We start from the raw sequence: 16,856 nt of genomic DNA on the forward strand, positions 1-16,856 counted from the left end.
TCCATATCACCAGAAAAAGAAGCTTTAGAGTCACAGAATTTTGTGGAAAGAAGTCCTAGGCACCTCTGATCCCATAGTTGATTTAAGATCCAAGTTCTTCAGCACTCTATCCCGAGAGCAGGACCCAAGATACAGAAGTAGAATGCCTTCATTCCTTTTCTCAGTATGGGCATTTGAGGGAAAAGTGGAGTTTAGTGGCTGCCTGCCTATATCTTTTGGAGCATCAGTGAAGGATGAGGGGAACAGCCCACTTCAGTCACGGTCACTGTGCCATGGACCATTTGTGTTCTCCAAACTGGATGGGAGAGTTTAATTACATAAGATTGTTAGAGTACAAACTAGGATTATTAAAATTCATCAGTCCAGGGTAACAGTCAATACCAGAAAACCAAATGTCAAAAGCTCGCTGTCAAAGCTCTGTTCAAGTTACAATCTGAATTCTGCAAGACAGCTCAAGTTAGGATCCCAGATGAACTCACTCACGTTACAGGGAGCTTTAATGGTTCCCAAATGTTCTCTACACAAGAGCCAACCCAAAGAAATATTTCCACTTACCACATTTCACAAAGTAAAAAGATAATTTTAGGGCATCCCTGTATATTTTGGGAGAAAACTCTTTGATCTCAAAGCACATTCCAGATGGGCGATCTAGTGCTCAAGAAGAAGAACACGTGGTTCAGTTGCCTCTCCCGCCTCTGTGCTTTTGTGGATTGTCCATGGGGACTCAAACGTCTCTCCACTATTGAGAGAGGTGACTCTTGGGAGGGGGAATGATAACTGCAGTGGGGCCACTTACTTTCAGTGGGTCAGTCAGAAGTTTTGTTTAAATGAAAGCACCTGTAAAGTTGGCAAATTATACCACACTCTACAGGTAATCCACAAGCCACTCTGCTCTCCTTATTTCAAACTAAGGCTGAAAAAGAAAGAAGGGCCCTGTGAATAATGATGATAATATCTGGTGCAGGAACTGATGGCCTGGATCCAGTGTGAACACCATATTCATTACAATGGCTATTTTCAAAATGCAAATAAGCCACAGCTCTCTAAAAAAAAAAATTTCTAGGTGGTACAAAATACCTGTATTCAGAGGGGCAGCATGATCCCCAAGCAATAGGATAGCAGGACATAAGAAACTTGGATTCCAGTCCTCATCCCTTTACCTATTTACCATACACATGACCCTGACCCTAGGGTTTAATTTCTCAGAGCTTGTTTCCTTACCTATTGATTTCCAACAATAATTCTTGTCTATCTCATAAGGTGGTTGTAGGGATCAAATAAAACAGAGTTCTTTTTAAATCTAAAGGCCCTATTAGTTTCTAGGGCTTATCTTTTTTCCCTGTGTAAGATGGGGGTAAGACATAATGTTGTTGCTGCTGTTAGTTGCTGTCACGGCAGCCCTACGTGTGCAGAGTAAAACTGCTCCATAGTGTTTTTAAGGCTGTGACCTTTCGGAAGCAGACCACCAGGCCTGTCCTTCTGAGGTGCCTCTGGGTGGGTTTGAACCACCAATCTTTTGGCTAGTAGTTGAGTGCTTAACTGTGCTACCCAGGGATGTTCTAAGACAAAATATATATGTAAATTAGCACATCTGGATCCTAAATCAAGTATGGGGTCAGAGGTACCTAGGACTTCTTTCCACAAAATTCCTTGACGCTGAAGCTTCTTTTTCTGGTGAAATGGAGCAGAAGCAAGAGTGACAGTGGTAATACCATGGCATTGGCCCTGGAGATGTCACCCGATTGCTGGGAAGTCTTAGTGGTTGGCGATATAGAAAAATCAGACAAAAGAAGGTGGGGGCAAAGAGCCGTAAGAGAAGCGTGGTGCTGCCCACCTCTCATTTTCTGCTGCTGTGCCTGCCATTCATCCACCTGCAGAGTTAAGCCAAGAGTGAGGATAAGCTGGCCTTGCTCTTACCTCATTATTGCTCACCCATTTCCTGTTGGGTTGAACACCCACAATCATGGAACAAGGGGGAAAGGTTAAAAGAGCACTCAGGGACACATGACACCAGCCAGATTTGGATCAGAAGTCTCAGCTGGGAATACGGCGCAGCAGGAATGAGTCACTTTAATCTCTGTCTGACACTGGGTTACCATGAAGTTTTTCACAATTAGTACCGATTAACTAGAATTAGCCTTTCTCTAATAGGGAAGTTAAAATTAATTAGGTTGCCTGGTTAACTGAAGGTTAATTAAAAAGGAAAATAAGCTCCTGCTTTGATCATTTTGGTTGAAAAATCTTTTCAAAAATGTACCTTCCCTTTCTGCTGAACTCTCATAGTACACTCTTGGCATTCACCAGGAATCACTGACATGTGAAGGATCTTGAAGGTCCATGGTGTCATCATTTCTTTTTTTATTTTACTTTTATTGTGCTTTAAGTGAAAGTTTACAATTCAAGTCAATTTCTCATACAAAAACTTATACACACGTTGTTATGTGACCCTACTTGCTCTTCCTATAATGCGACAGCACGCTCCTCCTCTCTACCCCGTATTTCCCATGTCCGTTCAACCAGCTACTGTCCCCCTCTGCCTTTTCATCTTGCCTCCAGACAGGAGCTGCCCACTTAGTCTCATGTGCCTACTTGAGTTAAGAAGCACACTCCTCACCAGTATCATTTTATGTTATATAGTGCAGTCTAATCTTTGTCTGAAGAGTTGGCTTTGGTGTGGTCATTTCTAATTTTGTTGGCATTCAGGAGTAGACTGTTTAGCAGAGCACCAGGCTGGCATCTTACTTTAACTTTACTGTTTTATAGCCATCATGAAGGCATGAGTGCTCAAGAGGCGAGGAAAACTATCTCTTGGTGGAAAACCACCATCAAGTGAGGAATAAAACTTCGGTGGAATCTGAGATGGTGGTTTACTTTACAGATAAACATGGCAACCAGATGTTTTTTGATGGAAAAATGTGATTTGGGAGAAAATAGAAGCCAGCATATATACTTTTGATGTTGCAAATCCTGGGGTTTGAGGTCTCAGGGCACAGCCCTCTTGAATGTTGAGGGTCTAGTGTACAGACAGGGAAACACAGTGAAACCTGTGTGAGCTGAAACTTGACAGGACTGCCTTGTTTTTCCAGGTCTCACAAGTTTTCTGCCTTTGACAGGGTGCAGTCTTACCACTCTTCTATCGCTCTCTATTAGGGGAAAAGATTTGAGTTTTCCTTCTCTGACAGGTTTCCACCTTACACAGGTTCTGGCTTTCACAGCTTTTACTGTATAACCGGATTCTTGATGACTGAGGATATGGCACAGCCTCAGAATCATTGCCCTAGCACTGGGATAGGGATACAGATGTAGAGGGTATAGGAAATTGGACAACGTTCTCACTGCGGGACAGTTTAAAAATTAAATTCCTGGTTTGGTATTACTTACCTTGTGAGCCTAAGAGATCGACTTCTATAGACAAAAACAATATAAATAATTAACTGACTGTTCGGATTTATTGCATTCTACTCTGTCATTCGGTTACTCCATAGCTCTTTCAGGAGCTGCTTTCCCTGATTGCAGAAGAAATCTAGTAGCTTTTATTAATTAACAAGAGAGATTAAGCCTAATGGAAAGTTGCTTTGAAATTTTTACATATAGCATCCTTTGGATGAGCAGAGCCAGGGAGAATGATAATCACATAGTAATATCGCTAGGAGGATGAGGATGGGTAGTGGTTAGCTAAGCATAAAGACCAGGTAAGACGAAAGGCAGAGAAAAAAGTGGCAGGAATAAAGCACACTATTCCGCTGTTCTTGTTTTTCTCCTGCTGCACCCACCATCCCTCTACTCTGCAGTCAGACAATTGATGAGAAAGAACTCACCCCACCCCATGCCCCCACAATTTTTCCCTGTACATACATAGATACATTTCTGGGAGCTAGGTTCACACATGACTCCACTGAACCAGCAATGCCAGGACTGTGTGTGCAAATGTGTGTCATTTGCACAGGTGCTATGCCTCAGTCACAGGAGTGTCTACTGGGAGAGACTTGTCCTCATGCAGGACAGTGACACAAACCAAAGGCCTCCTACAAACCCCACTGGCTCTACGGAGACCCGAGATGCCCACGCGTGATTACCTGGGGAGCCTGCCAGAGAGTCTCCTCTGCTGAAGGCGAAGGTACGAGACACAGAGACAGGCACTAAAGAGTCAAGGGCCAAGGGTTTGTGAAGTGTAAAGGGGAAGATAAACACAAAAGGAGAAAGACAAAGAGCAAAGTAGGTGAGACAGTCTGTTTCTTGATCTTCACAGCATCACATTTCTCTGTAAAAAGGAGCTTTGCCTTTGAAAACATGGGAAAGGCTCCTCTTACAAGTCACTTTCCAGAAAGACAGGAAAATAAACTGGGCTTGGCTGAACGTCTTCTGAAAAGATACACCATAATCTCAGAGGGCATCAGAGATGCCAATGACAAGAACAGGCAGTGCCCAGTGGGTAGTGTGCGCAGGCAGCATCCTCTTCGAGGTGCCTTTGTGAGCCAGCAAATATACTGGTAGCTCAGCACTGCATTGTCACCAGGCTCTCCCAGCTGCCACATGTGTCCTGCTCACCTATGGGAAGGTGCCAACACAGGCATTCAGAGTCCTGATACCAAAGTACATGTTCCTGCTAGAAATATCTTTGGGACAGTTGTATTCTGCTTCAGACTCCTAGGAGTGTCCTCTGTGGTCACATGCTGGCGAGGACTATGCATTGCTAGAGACTCAGGACAAAGGAAACATCATTTCTAGCAACTGTAATATGAATCAATTAGAGTAACTAAATTCTAGTCACTTCTTAGCAAGTACAAGTGCTCCAAAGCACCTCTCTTTCTGTCCCCTCTTTCTTCTTTCTCTTTCCCCACAGAGTCCAAAGTGGTAGTGGGTATCATGTAGGGCCTGGGTGGGTAGAGTATGTAGAAACAGTCCAGTTTTTTCCCCATCTTGACCCAGATCAAGTTGTCTTTCTGGATGGGAATCTGTCTTTATCTCTCTTATCTTACTGGTCCCTGAACTCCATTCAAGGAGCTAAGTGAAGCCAGGCTGTAGGTGAAAGACATTGTAATATGCAGCTTCTGCAGTATTTTTTTTGCTGAACAGGATGGTTTTAGCTTGAAATTACTCAAATGTACAGGGGTCAGGGTGGCACTGGGGAGGAGGGCTTTATATCTCTACCTGATACCATTTACTCTGATATGAGATATTAAAGAATATTTGAAAGGGCTCTCAACATTGCGAGATACACGAGAGTAAGAAAACCCATACTCTTAAGAATAATCATAGGTCTTCCTGGGATGAAGAATTAAATGTACACATCGCCAAACAGATAGGAGACTTGCTGTCTGCCTGCCTGCCCACCCCTGTGTGCATCTGTTCCAGCTACCCTGAGCTTGGGCAAGCTTCCTCCAGAGTGCTAGGCTCACCAGGAGGACCTGGCCACCAGAACCAAGATAAAGGAGGAGGCAGTACTGAGTGCACTCCCTTTACCCTGCACTGGAAAACCAGAGCGACTTACCTGTCACCTCATGTCTTACTTTGAAACAAGTCCTGCTTGAGGTTCTTGGCCCATGAAGAACACTGAATGACTGGACCCGAGGCTGAGCATCCACCTGGGACAACCATGGAATATGGCCAACCTTTGCTGCTATTTCGCACTTCTCTCTACTCAGTGGGGAGGGCTTAGGGTGAGGATAAAGAATGTCTCTTCACCACTACGGGCTAATTAGATTTCTTTTTCCTCCTGAAGATTTATAAAGACGCTCAGAAGCGTGGGGTGGGAGAGTCTAACGCTTCCTTCTGGTTAACCAGCTCTGAAGGAGAGATCAGTATTGCTGGTTTACTACCGACTCACTGATAAAACAGAAAGATTCTGATAGAAAAAACTAGAGACAGGAAAGGAGGAAATTACATAACATTCTTTCTCTACTTTTTTTTTTCTTACAGAAAGTAAGTCATCTAAATTGGGTGGGCGAGGTAGTTCCCACCTCTTTTGGTGTTCTGGAAGAGCCAGGGCCAACATTTCTATTAGAATCCTGAACATTACTCTACCTTGAGGAGTCCCTGTGTTCCTTCAGAGTCCCTGAAAATCCTTCAGAAATGCTGCATGTGACAGATGGTGGAAATCTCTTTTAGAGAACCAGGGTTTACTCAGACCCAAGCACATCCAGAATTCTTATACTGAGTACTGACACTTCCTTCGTGTAAATCCCTCACGAACCTTAATTGAGATGTGTTGGCTAATATTACTATAATAATGTGCCGCGGATTTTTATTTTATAGATCTACTTCAACTCAAGCTCTTCTACTCTTTCAGTGCGGGCAGGTACTTGGACTTCATTTCAATTCTCTGCTAGGCTAGAATGTAAAGATGCATCACAAATTGTCCCAATATCTCCACATAGAAATTGCATTCTGGAATATGGTGGATTTAAAATCTGTATGTCATTGTGCAGTGTGAACTAGTCAAGGCACTAGTAGGCATCCAGGTAATCAACTAACTGGTTGATTGGGAGCAATTCGTTTCTTTAGTTTCCTTGTGTTTAAAGGGTATCTACCTTACCATGTGCCAGGGACTGAGACAACAAATTTTGGAACCCTCTGACAAATGGCAATATAAGGCACTCTTTAAAATCTTTTTATGATGAAAGAAGACACCCCATTTGGTATTAAAAATAGTGACTGCAAAATTAACAGCTGAAAGCAATACAAAATTCATACCAGTGAATGAACAAGAAATCTAGAGAAATAATTCTTTCTGGATTACACTTATTGCACAACAAACGTCATGCCCCCTAAATACAAGTGCAAGGACTCCACACAGGAAGCAGCGAGAAGGTACAGCACCGAAGGCACAAAGCAAACCAGCCATCAGCCCTGCGTCAGCCCCCATCGTCAGCATGCACAGCCAGCTGGCAGATACCTCACCACCAGCTGAAGTGTGGCAAACAAGGAAAGAGAAGCAGATAAGCAGCATATTGGACCAGATTGGGATTTACATCCCAAGATCCTGCCTGCAGTCACTTCTTACTGAGGACAACTGCCACCCCCTCCCACCCCACAATAATAGCATATGACGGTTTTCACAAGCAAAGGCCAGTTGGTGAATTATCAGAGCAGAAAAGGAAAGGCTGAACCTTGACCAAAGCACACAACTCAACCTGTCTGCATTCCCTGGCAGGTGGTAATAAATAGTGCCCCCACCCAACACTGTTCATACTTGCATGGAAAGCAGAGAAGCAGCAGGAGACATTCCAGACACACAGGAACTAAGCCCCCATGGCCTGTGGGTACCTGACAGGAAGCAGTGTTCCTGACAATGCATTACAAAGAGGCTGCCAGCATTTGTGGTAGCCCCAGCCCTGGCTCAGAGTGCTTGGTCCAGGTCCTCAGAGTGGGCTAAGGTGGGACTACGATGGGGAGGACGAGGAAGAGGTTTGTGAGATACATACGGAAGACAGAGGATCCCGCCAGACTTCCAACCTTCCGCACGTCATTATCTGAGAACAGAGGGATGCAGTGTGTTTTAGAGGTAACGCAGAAAACACACCTTCCTATAGGAATCCCCCCTCTTCCGCCCCGTCCCCAGCACCAACTAACCTTATAAAAACCAGGCAATCAGATGGAAGGGTAGAAAACAAATGAAAAAAAAATAAACTAGTCTGTTCATACTGAAAAAATGCCACTATCCATCCATAACACTTGATATATTCTACCACGTACTTCACAAGCTCCCTAAATAAAAAGTGACTCTATATCCGTTTTGCAGAGGAGGAAATTAAAGCCCAGGAAGTAAAATGGCTTGTCCCAGGTCCAAACGAATTAAAAGAGGAGCAAAGACTTGAACCCAGATGCTTCTTCTACAGTACTCCATTGCTTCCCCAGTGAGCTATGGTTTATAACTAGAATACCTGAGCAAGCAGTGGTCATAATGGCTGGGACACCGTAGTAGGTGAAGGCTCCATTCTCGAAGCGAAGGCCCTCCTTACCAACCTCCACCTCCACTTTACCCTGGAGAAAGAAGGAAGTGTACTAAGGGTGTGTACAAGCACTTCCAGTTCTATTATCGACTAGAACCCTGATCACCTCTGCGTGGATAACAAATGGACTTATGTTCTCATCACAGGAGAGTGTAAATTATGTCCAAGTTTTCAGAAATAGCACTTCCAATTTCCATAGCTCTTCGCAGTAAATTAATTTCTTAGTTCACAAGGCAGTATCCAGTTACAATCAAGCACTCTTTGTATACCCTAAAAGACTTTCCATGATACAGATCCACACCAGCTAACCCAGGGCCCAAGATCAGATCATCTCAGTCTGGTTGAGATAAAATCTAATTCTTTGTGAAGCTTGTTTAATTCATCACAATAATAATGAAGCGAATGTGCGTAGGGTGTATCTACAGGCCTGATACTGTGTTAAGTGCACTGCAAGGATTCTTCTTCAGTTGCCCTACAGCCCCATGGGGTCTGTACTACTTTTATCCTCAGTTTATAGATGAATCAACTTTGAGGTTCAGAGAGGTTAAATAATTTGGCCAAGGCTAGTGAAGAAACGGTAATGTAGGGATTTTCAAGCCAGATCTTCTAATTTTGAACCTATATTCCTGCCATACATTTTACTCCTTCAAGTTTTACGAAAATGGCTAAGTTTATAGTAAACAAAAGATAATCTGTTATATGTGTTCATTATATATCATTAACAATGTAACAGGATACTTTTCCACATCCAGCAGTGAAGGATGGGACTCCATTTTTGGAGAAGAGATGTCATTTTATTGAGGCTACGTGGCAGGATGTACAGAAGGCAAATTACAGTGTTAGAGAGCAGATAGGCCGGAGATGGACTGCGACAAAGAGAAGCCGTTTCTAAGTTAATGCAAGCTTAATTAAGATTTTAAAATAATCTGTGCATTTAGGGTTCCTAAGATTCTGTTGGGAAGAGACAAGGAATGATTGACAAAGCTGAGGGTGGAACCATGCCTGACACTTATTTATGACAGCCTATCTAGGAGGCCCTGGGTGATGCAAACAGTTAAATGTTCAACTACTAGCCAAAAGGTTGGCAGTTTGAACCCACCCAGAGGTGCCTCAGAAGACAGGTGTGAAGATCTGCTTCTGAAAGGTCACAGCTTTGAAAACCCAATGGAGCAGTTCTACTCTGCACAAATTGGGTCACTATGAGTCAGAATCAACTCAACAGCAACACACAATAACAACAATCCAGGCACCCAGGGCAGAAGGCATGTGTACTCATGTAGGTACTGGGAAGGTGCTGCCCCTCTTTCACTCACTCAGCTAGCCAAATCCTGGACCCGGCACTGTGGAGGACAGCCCCATTCCTCCTCAGCCTGGAGAGGCCCTCATCTTGCTCTTCGAGGTTCCCCAACTGTCCTCCTCCTACCTGTAGAAGCAGCACAAAGTAGTCCACAGGGCGGTTGCGCTGGTAGAGGTAGTGTTCCGGGGCCTTCTTGTTCTTCTCATCAAACTTCAGCTCCTGGATCACATTGGGATGTTTCAGGAGGCGAAGCAGGATCTTCTCCGAAAGGTACAGAGACTTAAAGGGCTCCACTTCTAGGAGAGAGTGGGAGGGGAGGAGGAATCAGCACGGGTCACGCCCACTCCAGCATGGCGGCTGGGAGAAGCCAGAGTGGGCACAACAAGGGCACATATGGAGAACCACCCCATCCATGCTCCTGGGGCACCAAGCTGGGAGGGCTTCTGTGATCCCTTCAGGGTGGGGAATCTGAAATGCAAGTGTGCTGCTGAAGGGCTTCTGTATGTCCTCTGGGGATGTGGTCCCTGCACTGGCGCCTCAGGAGAAACAGGTCACCACTTAGGAAAGGTCAGCTTCATCAGCAATTTTCTCTTTATTTCAAAGTGGGCGTGGATAACTAAGCTATGTGAACAATGAAAAGTCTAACGCTATAGTCAAATAACATGTACAAAGAACTTAGTCTGACTTATTTATACGACATATATCTGTTGAATGGTATGAAATCTCAAGTTAATAAAGTTATTATTTCAGTGATAGGTTGTCAAAAATGCAAAGCATTGAACGTATTAACATGTTATTATATATTAATAGATATCATTTTGTGTTAACAGAGCTATATATTCTATATTATATTACATTATGTTATATATTAGCAGATACAGCTGCTTTGCTCTGGGAAATTGATGTTCAGAACTGGATAACATGTTGAAAACCCTACTTTAAAGAAGCTCCCATTTAAATTTTTCTACTTTTTATTATACACTCAATAAATGTATGATGGATTAATTAAATATTGAATACTAATATTCATTACTGAATATTACATATGGAACTTAATGATGGGCCTGGTCATCCAGGCCAGCACATTAATTAGGCACAGAGGAGAAGGTGAGAGCGGTCAAAGACAAACTACCTGAGACATTTATCTTTGGAGCCTCTCTCTTTTTTTTTTTTTCTTTCTAAAGATGCACAAAGCACTTCTTTATTTAAGGAGCTCGTAGCTTACATATGGCCCCTGGTGGGCAACAGACCCCAGCGACTTGTTGCTGGGTAAGACAATACCTGTCCTTCCCCCACAAATACTCCAGGACACCCCAACTCTCACGGGGCAAGGGTTAGCCTCAGGCTCCAGCGAGGAAGCCAGTGGAGGAAGGGAAAAAGGCAACAGCAGCTTCTCTAGTTCTTTCCCTGAGTAGAAGAGGGAGAAGCAGAGTTGAGATGTCCTCCCTTCCTCCCTAGATCAGGCCTGTGAGGAAGGGAGTGGGTAGCATTCTTGTGCCCTGCCCGAGGCAGCCTCTTCTTCTAGAAGAGCCAGGGGTTCTCAGTCCTGGCTGCACACTGGAATTAGGTTGGAAGGTATTCACAATGATTGGTGTCTGGGTCCTACTCCTAGTGATTCTGCTTTAAGTCATCTAGGCCTAGGCATCTGTCTTGTTAAAAAGCTTCCTGAGTGATTCCAATGGATACCCAGGGTTGATATACTGTCCTGGAACAACTGGAAATCAAACTGAGCTGCCTTCTGGCAGACCCAGGTGGGCAGAGTCATACCTGTGGCCATAAAGCGGTGCGTGGCCAGCAGGAGCTGTGGCGAGATCTTCACCCTCATCTCTGAGTCAGAAAGCTTGAACAAGGAGAAGTCCTGCCGCTTCCTCTCCCGGTGTGGGACTCTCTGCTTTTTCCGGTTGTCAGCTGCAGGATCACAAAGGACAAATGGCAGCTATCTCAGAATCATTGGTGGTCTCTGGAGGTTTTTCCAGAGTCACACTGGACAGAGAGGTTCTTTGGGACCACAGGAATTCCTGCCAAGTGTCATCTCTAGATGACATCACAACATCTCTTTCCAGGGAGTAGAAGGATGTTGACAAGGGACTGAAGGTGAGTGTCCAGCTGTAATGGTCTCAGTGTTAGTCACACTGCAATGGATAGTGGAAAAGGGGGAAAGCTGCTTTGGGGCACCAAAACCAGGGTTTAGGACTGGCTTGCCTACATACTAGCTGTGCGACCTCTCCACATGTCAGAGGTTTTATTTGTTTGTTTTAATCTATATGAGGTTAAAAACCAAAAACCCATTGCCATCAAGTCAAATCCAACTCATAGTGACCCTATAGGACAGAGTAGAACTGCCCCACAGGGTTTCCAAGGAGCAGCCGGTGAGTTTAAACTGCTGACTTTTTGGTTAGCAGCCAAACACTTAACCACTGTGCCACCAGGGCCCCTATACAAGGTTAGTGATATTTAATAATAGCTTTTCTACTCATCATGTACAGAAACTGTCTGCAAGGGTGCTTTAAAAAGTCATACAAACATAAAGACTTTGCATTTTCAGTATTAATGAGGTTGGAGGGGCCCAAGGGTGTCTGCCTCTGCCTCACTCCTTTCCTCAGTGCTGGGATCACCGGGTCTCTTCTTGCTGACTTAAACCATGCTCTGAGCTGTACTTTGAAGCATGCCACCCAAGGAGCTGGGTGGTCACCTCCTTTTACCATCCACAATTCTCCTGCTTCAGTCCCAGCCCCTCCACTGGTAGACAATCAGAGGAAATAAAGAGAGGAAGAAAGAGCAGGAACAGGGACAGTCCTCCTGTCTATAAAGGTGGAAATTCGCAGGGCGGGGGCCTCAGGCAAGGCTTGCAACCTCAGAAAGCCTACGCATGGGGCATGTGATTATTGGTTGAGAACATTAACTTTTTCCAATTTAATTTTTTTCTTGCTCCAAATTTGGCTCAGAGAAAAATAGGGTGGCGGGGACTTCTAGCGCAGGTGGAGTGGATACAATGGGAATTCAAGGGAGTACACCCCCGGGAGAGGGAAACAGGATCCTAGAATCTGTTCCCTTGCACCCCTCTCCCTCTGCTTCTAGAGCTCACTTCTGCCAGACCCTCTGGGTTTCCCTAGAGAGGGAAGGTACCCTTCCAATCACGTGGCTCTTCTGTGGGCCTGCCTTTGACTTGGGGGTCTTCTCAGTCATCTGGTCCCTGCTTTAACACTACTTTCCCCAGGGTCACAGGTCTCACAGCAACAGTGGCAAGATCCAGGTCCAGGCATCCTGTGGGTCAGGCTCATGAAGGAAGAATCCAGTATTCCTGGCTCCTCCACCTTCTCACAGCTCTTAAAGAATCATGCCAGAAGCTTATTTATAAGGGTGGAAAAACCCTCTAACTCCCCCCTTTGTAAAGATTGCTCAGCAAGAGAGTAGCAAATATAAGTATAGGACCCAGTTCTTTTACTTTCCTTGGGAACAACCTTCTGATTTGGATGACATATTTGCCTAAATGTCCCCTTTTCCCTTGCCCATCAGAATGCTACTTAAAATTTCATCATTAGAGAAACATTCCTCTGGTCCCTCCTTCATTGCTTTGATTTTAATACTGGGTTTTTGGAGCATCAAGGTTGTTAAAACAAATGTCTTGGGAGGAGTTTACTCATTGTGACTACCATAGGCCACTGATAGCTTAGTGTGAATTTCTTCACCATTGTATCTACTGAGTCACTTAGCTGAGATGGGAATTCTAAATCAAGAGTGGTGAGCAGAGGTGGAAACGGGAGAATGGAATGGGGAGGGAGGGGAAATTTCTGGGCTCAGTCCCTGTGTGAAGAAGATCGGCCTGGCGGGGGCAGCACAGTATTACCAGGTACCTGGAGGGAGGCTCTGTGGTACTCCCATTATTTTTTGTGAAGGCTTGGCCCACCTTTTTAACTTCGATCACTTCTTAGCCCAAAGGGAAGACACTCTTTCTGCACAACTCGCTGTCTTACAGTATCAAAGCTTTTTCTACCAGGAACCAGGTTCTGAGAGACTGTGTCTAGCAAACTACAGGTCTGAAATGAGTTATCTGAGGGGAGGAAGAAGGATGACTGTCTCAGATGAGATTCTGAGGAGAAACACTTCCTGGCCTTGGAACTTTAGATAACATTCTCATCCCAGAGACAAAGCATGCCTCTGTAATGTTTGCAAGCAAAGCCTTGATAAGGCTCAGTAACCAAAAGCCAGTCACTATCTGCAAAGAGGACTCCACATTAGTCACAATCTGCAAGGAGAAGTCCACATGTTCCTGAGTGGCTAGAGGGTGACGAGACCAGCAAGAAAGGAGCAGGAACAGGAGAGGGGCCACCGAGGCAGGTGCCTAAAGGGACAATTACGTTTTGGACTTAGATTGTGGGGTGGGTAATCTCCATGACAGTCTCCATCACTCACTGATGTTTTGGTGTGAATGGGTTGGCGGTGAAACCCCAGGTGGTTCTGGGATCTATGTCTGGATGGACAAAGATATAAAATAAGAACACCACAAGGGGACAGACACAAGGGTAGAGAGGTCTCTGGTCACCATCTGGGGTGCACTTTGTTTCCTTTAGTCCCTTTTCCTTCTAGTGGCCAAACCAAAAATAAAACAAACCCACTGCTGTCCAGTCAGTTCTGACTCATGGTGACCTCATGGGTAACAGAGTAGAACTGTGCTCCATGGGGTTTTCAATGGCTTTAAGTCGGAATCGACTCGATGCCAACAGGGGGGGTTTAATCTTTATGGAAGCAGATTACCAGGCTTTTCTTCCATGGTGCTGCTCAGTGGGTGGGTTCAAATCATAGCTTTTAGATTAGTAATTGAGGGCAAACCATTTTTGCCTCCCAGGGACCTGTTACCTAACGGCTAGAAGGTATCCTTTTCATAGTCCTGGCTCAGTTCCTGAAAGTTCCCTCCTGATCAACATTTAGTGAGCATGTCCTAGGGATTCAGGGTGACTCAAGTCAGGGTATCTTGATGTGCCAGCAGCTGGCATTAGGCGGCTGACACACAGCAGTGCATGGGGCTTGCACTAACACTTTCACACTATACCAAACAACCGTCTCTGAGTCTCAGTGGGAAGCAAGGTAACTCTGGGACAATCACAAAGGCTGTGCACTTACTGTACAGGTCTGTTTCATCTAGGATTTCTGACTTGATGATCTCTTCTATGATGTCCTCCAGTGTGACGATGCCCATCACCTCATAGAAGGGGTCCCCTTCTCCCTCGTTATTCACTCGCTGGACAATGGCTAGGTGAGACTTTCCTAGAGGCCAAATGAAATCACAGTTACGCATCTGGGACATTTTCAGAGATCTTTCCTTGTGAGAAAATTATACAAGGCTGCTGTCCAATATCAGGACTGAACTCATCTCAAAAAAAAAAAAAAAAAAGTCCCCCTTAAAATATAAAGTTTTTTGTGCAAGCTCGTTTAAATGCAAATCTTATACTTTTACATGTCTGTCTCTTTTTAGGAAAGTTACTGGATCTATTCAAAGTCAGTTAAATTCTTTTTCTTTGAACTTGAGCAAGTATATCTTAGTTGCAGCTTAGTGTGAATTTCTTCACCATTGTATCTACTGAGTCACTTAGCTGAGATGGGAATTCTAAATCAAGAGTGGTGAGCAGAGGTGGAAAGGGGAGAATGGAATGGGGAGGGAGGGGAAATTTCTGGGCTCAGTCCCTGTGTGAAGAAGATCAGCCTGGCGGGGGCAGCACAGTATTACCAGGTACCTGGAGGGAGGCTCTGTGGTACTCCCATTATTTTCTGTGAAGGCTTGGCCCACCTTTTTAACTTCGATCAGCAGGGGGTAAAAATGGTTAATTATGCATGTTGTAGCATGGGTGGACCTTGAAAACACTGCTATGTGAAAGCAGACGGACACAAAAGGCCCTATATTGTATGATTTGTATGATTCCATTTACATGAAATCTCCAGAATAGGCAAATCCAAAAACACACAGAGTGGCTCCCAGGGGCTGGTGGGGAGGAGACACGAGAGGGACTACTAATGAGTAGGAGGTTTCTTTTTGAGTTGATGAAAGTGTCTGGGACCAGATAGCGGTGATGGCTGTACCACTCTGGGAATATACTAAAAACCACTGAATCGTACATTTTAAAAGGGTGAATTTTATCTCAATAAAGGTATTATAAAAGAGTCAAATGAAAAACAAAAAATAATCAGTGGCTGAATGAACCGGATGTTGATGGGGCTGAAAGTTGTAACCTATATACCAGGGCTTTGAACTGGTTCACTCTGGCTCAAACCCCTGCTGAGAATTTGCATTTCCACTCCCAGATACTGAATCGGAATCTACAGTTTAACAAGATCTCCAGGTGATTCTTATGTATAATAATAAATCTTGAGAACCACTGCCCTACTAGTGGCTCTCAGAATTGGTCCCTAATCAGCAGCATTAGCATTGCCTGGGAACTTGCCAGAGATGCAAATTCTCAGCAGGGGTTAGAACCAGAATGAACTGGTTTGAAGCTCTGCTATGCACAGGTATATAAAAGTAGGGATTGCTTCATAAAGAGGGAATAAGTTGAAATGAAAGGGCAACATCGGTTTCAACATGGGCCCTGGGCAGTGATGCTGGTAAAATATGTTTACAGCACATGTTGTCATTCTGTGCCCTAAGATGTGGCAGAGACCAAAAAGCAGGCATAGCTAAGGGCATCAGGAGACCAGAAATGAAGGAGATGCCACCATCTTATGATTTTCTCTGATGGTGGAAATGGTGAACAGGGATGAGCACTCGGCCACAGTTGGAAAGGGGAGAACCAGAGCAAAGAGTTGTAGGCCTGGGACACAGGAGGCACATGTCTTTATTGCAGGTCTCATCAAGTCTCAGGGATGATTTATGAGTATTTAAAACTCATAAACTGGAGCAAACTGGGACAGTGGGGCTAAAATTTTCCAAGTTGTTTCATCTTTTTCCGAGTAAATACTGGTTTTGAACATGTGTTACTTGCCTTCCATAGATGCGTGTTGTGTTTACTTCCTAATGGCGTATGCAGGGGGAGTGGCTTAAATTTTGGCTATTATCCTCTTCTGCTCTTTGATAAGATTCTGAGGGCTTACTCTTGTCATCTGTGAATGGCAACTGTGACTTCTTCTGTTGAGCTGTCCCTCTACAGACTAGCAGAAATTCTCAAATGCCTTCTCACAACTCTTAGTCCATTAATTTCAGTTTCCTTTCAACTTTCTTGAAAAGCAGGGTGCTTGTGAAATAAATTAGTTAATAATTTAATTCATGATGATGATTGTTAGCGTTTACATAGAACTTCAAAATTCATTAGGAGCTTTCGTACAATGTACAGAAGAGCCTTGGAGGTTGTGAGAAGATGTTCTGGAGAACTCCATGATTCCTTTCATTGTATTAATCTGAAAATATTTGTACAGGCTCTCAGCTTTCTCCAGAATCCACTGAGAGACGAACATATTCTTAAACAAGTTAACATCTTTTTAAACTTCCAGTAAAGAGTTCTCTCTTATTTTCTGGCCATTTTCTTTGAAGAAAAAAAGACAACTGTATTCCTTTTGAATCAACAGTACAAACAAGAGGACACATGGAGAATAGCACAAAGTCATGCTGAGCTACAGAT

At 44.2% G+C, this 16,856-nt stretch overlaps 1 protein-coding gene across 1 annotated transcript in view; it reads right to left on the bottom strand.

Annotated features, from left to right (window-relative positions):
* Nucleotides 1-16,856, bottom strand: part of CNNM1 (cyclin and CBS domain divalent metal cation transport mediator 1) — a 63,466-nt gene that overhangs the window by 24,229 nt on the left and 22,381 nt on the right. The window contains exons 2-6 of the mRNA XM_064269461.1: nucleotides 14,371-14,514; nucleotides 11,017-11,157; nucleotides 9,376-9,545; nucleotides 7,884-7,983; nucleotides 7,425-7,472 (exon numbers count right to left, since the gene is read on the bottom strand). Of these exons, the coding sequence (XP_064125531.1) occupies nucleotides 7,425-7,472; nucleotides 7,884-7,983; nucleotides 9,376-9,545; nucleotides 11,017-11,157; nucleotides 14,371-14,514 (603 nt within the window). The remainder of the gene's footprint in view (nucleotides 1-7,424; nucleotides 7,473-7,883; nucleotides 7,984-9,375; nucleotides 9,546-11,016; nucleotides 11,158-14,370; nucleotides 14,515-16,856) is intronic.

This window comes from Loxodonta africana, chromosome 16 (assembly GCF_030014295.1).
Source record: "Loxodonta africana isolate mLoxAfr1 chromosome 16, mLoxAfr1.hap2, whole genome shotgun sequence".
Classification (NCBI taxonomy): Eukaryota; Metazoa; Chordata; class Mammalia; order Proboscidea; family Elephantidae; genus Loxodonta; species Loxodonta africana.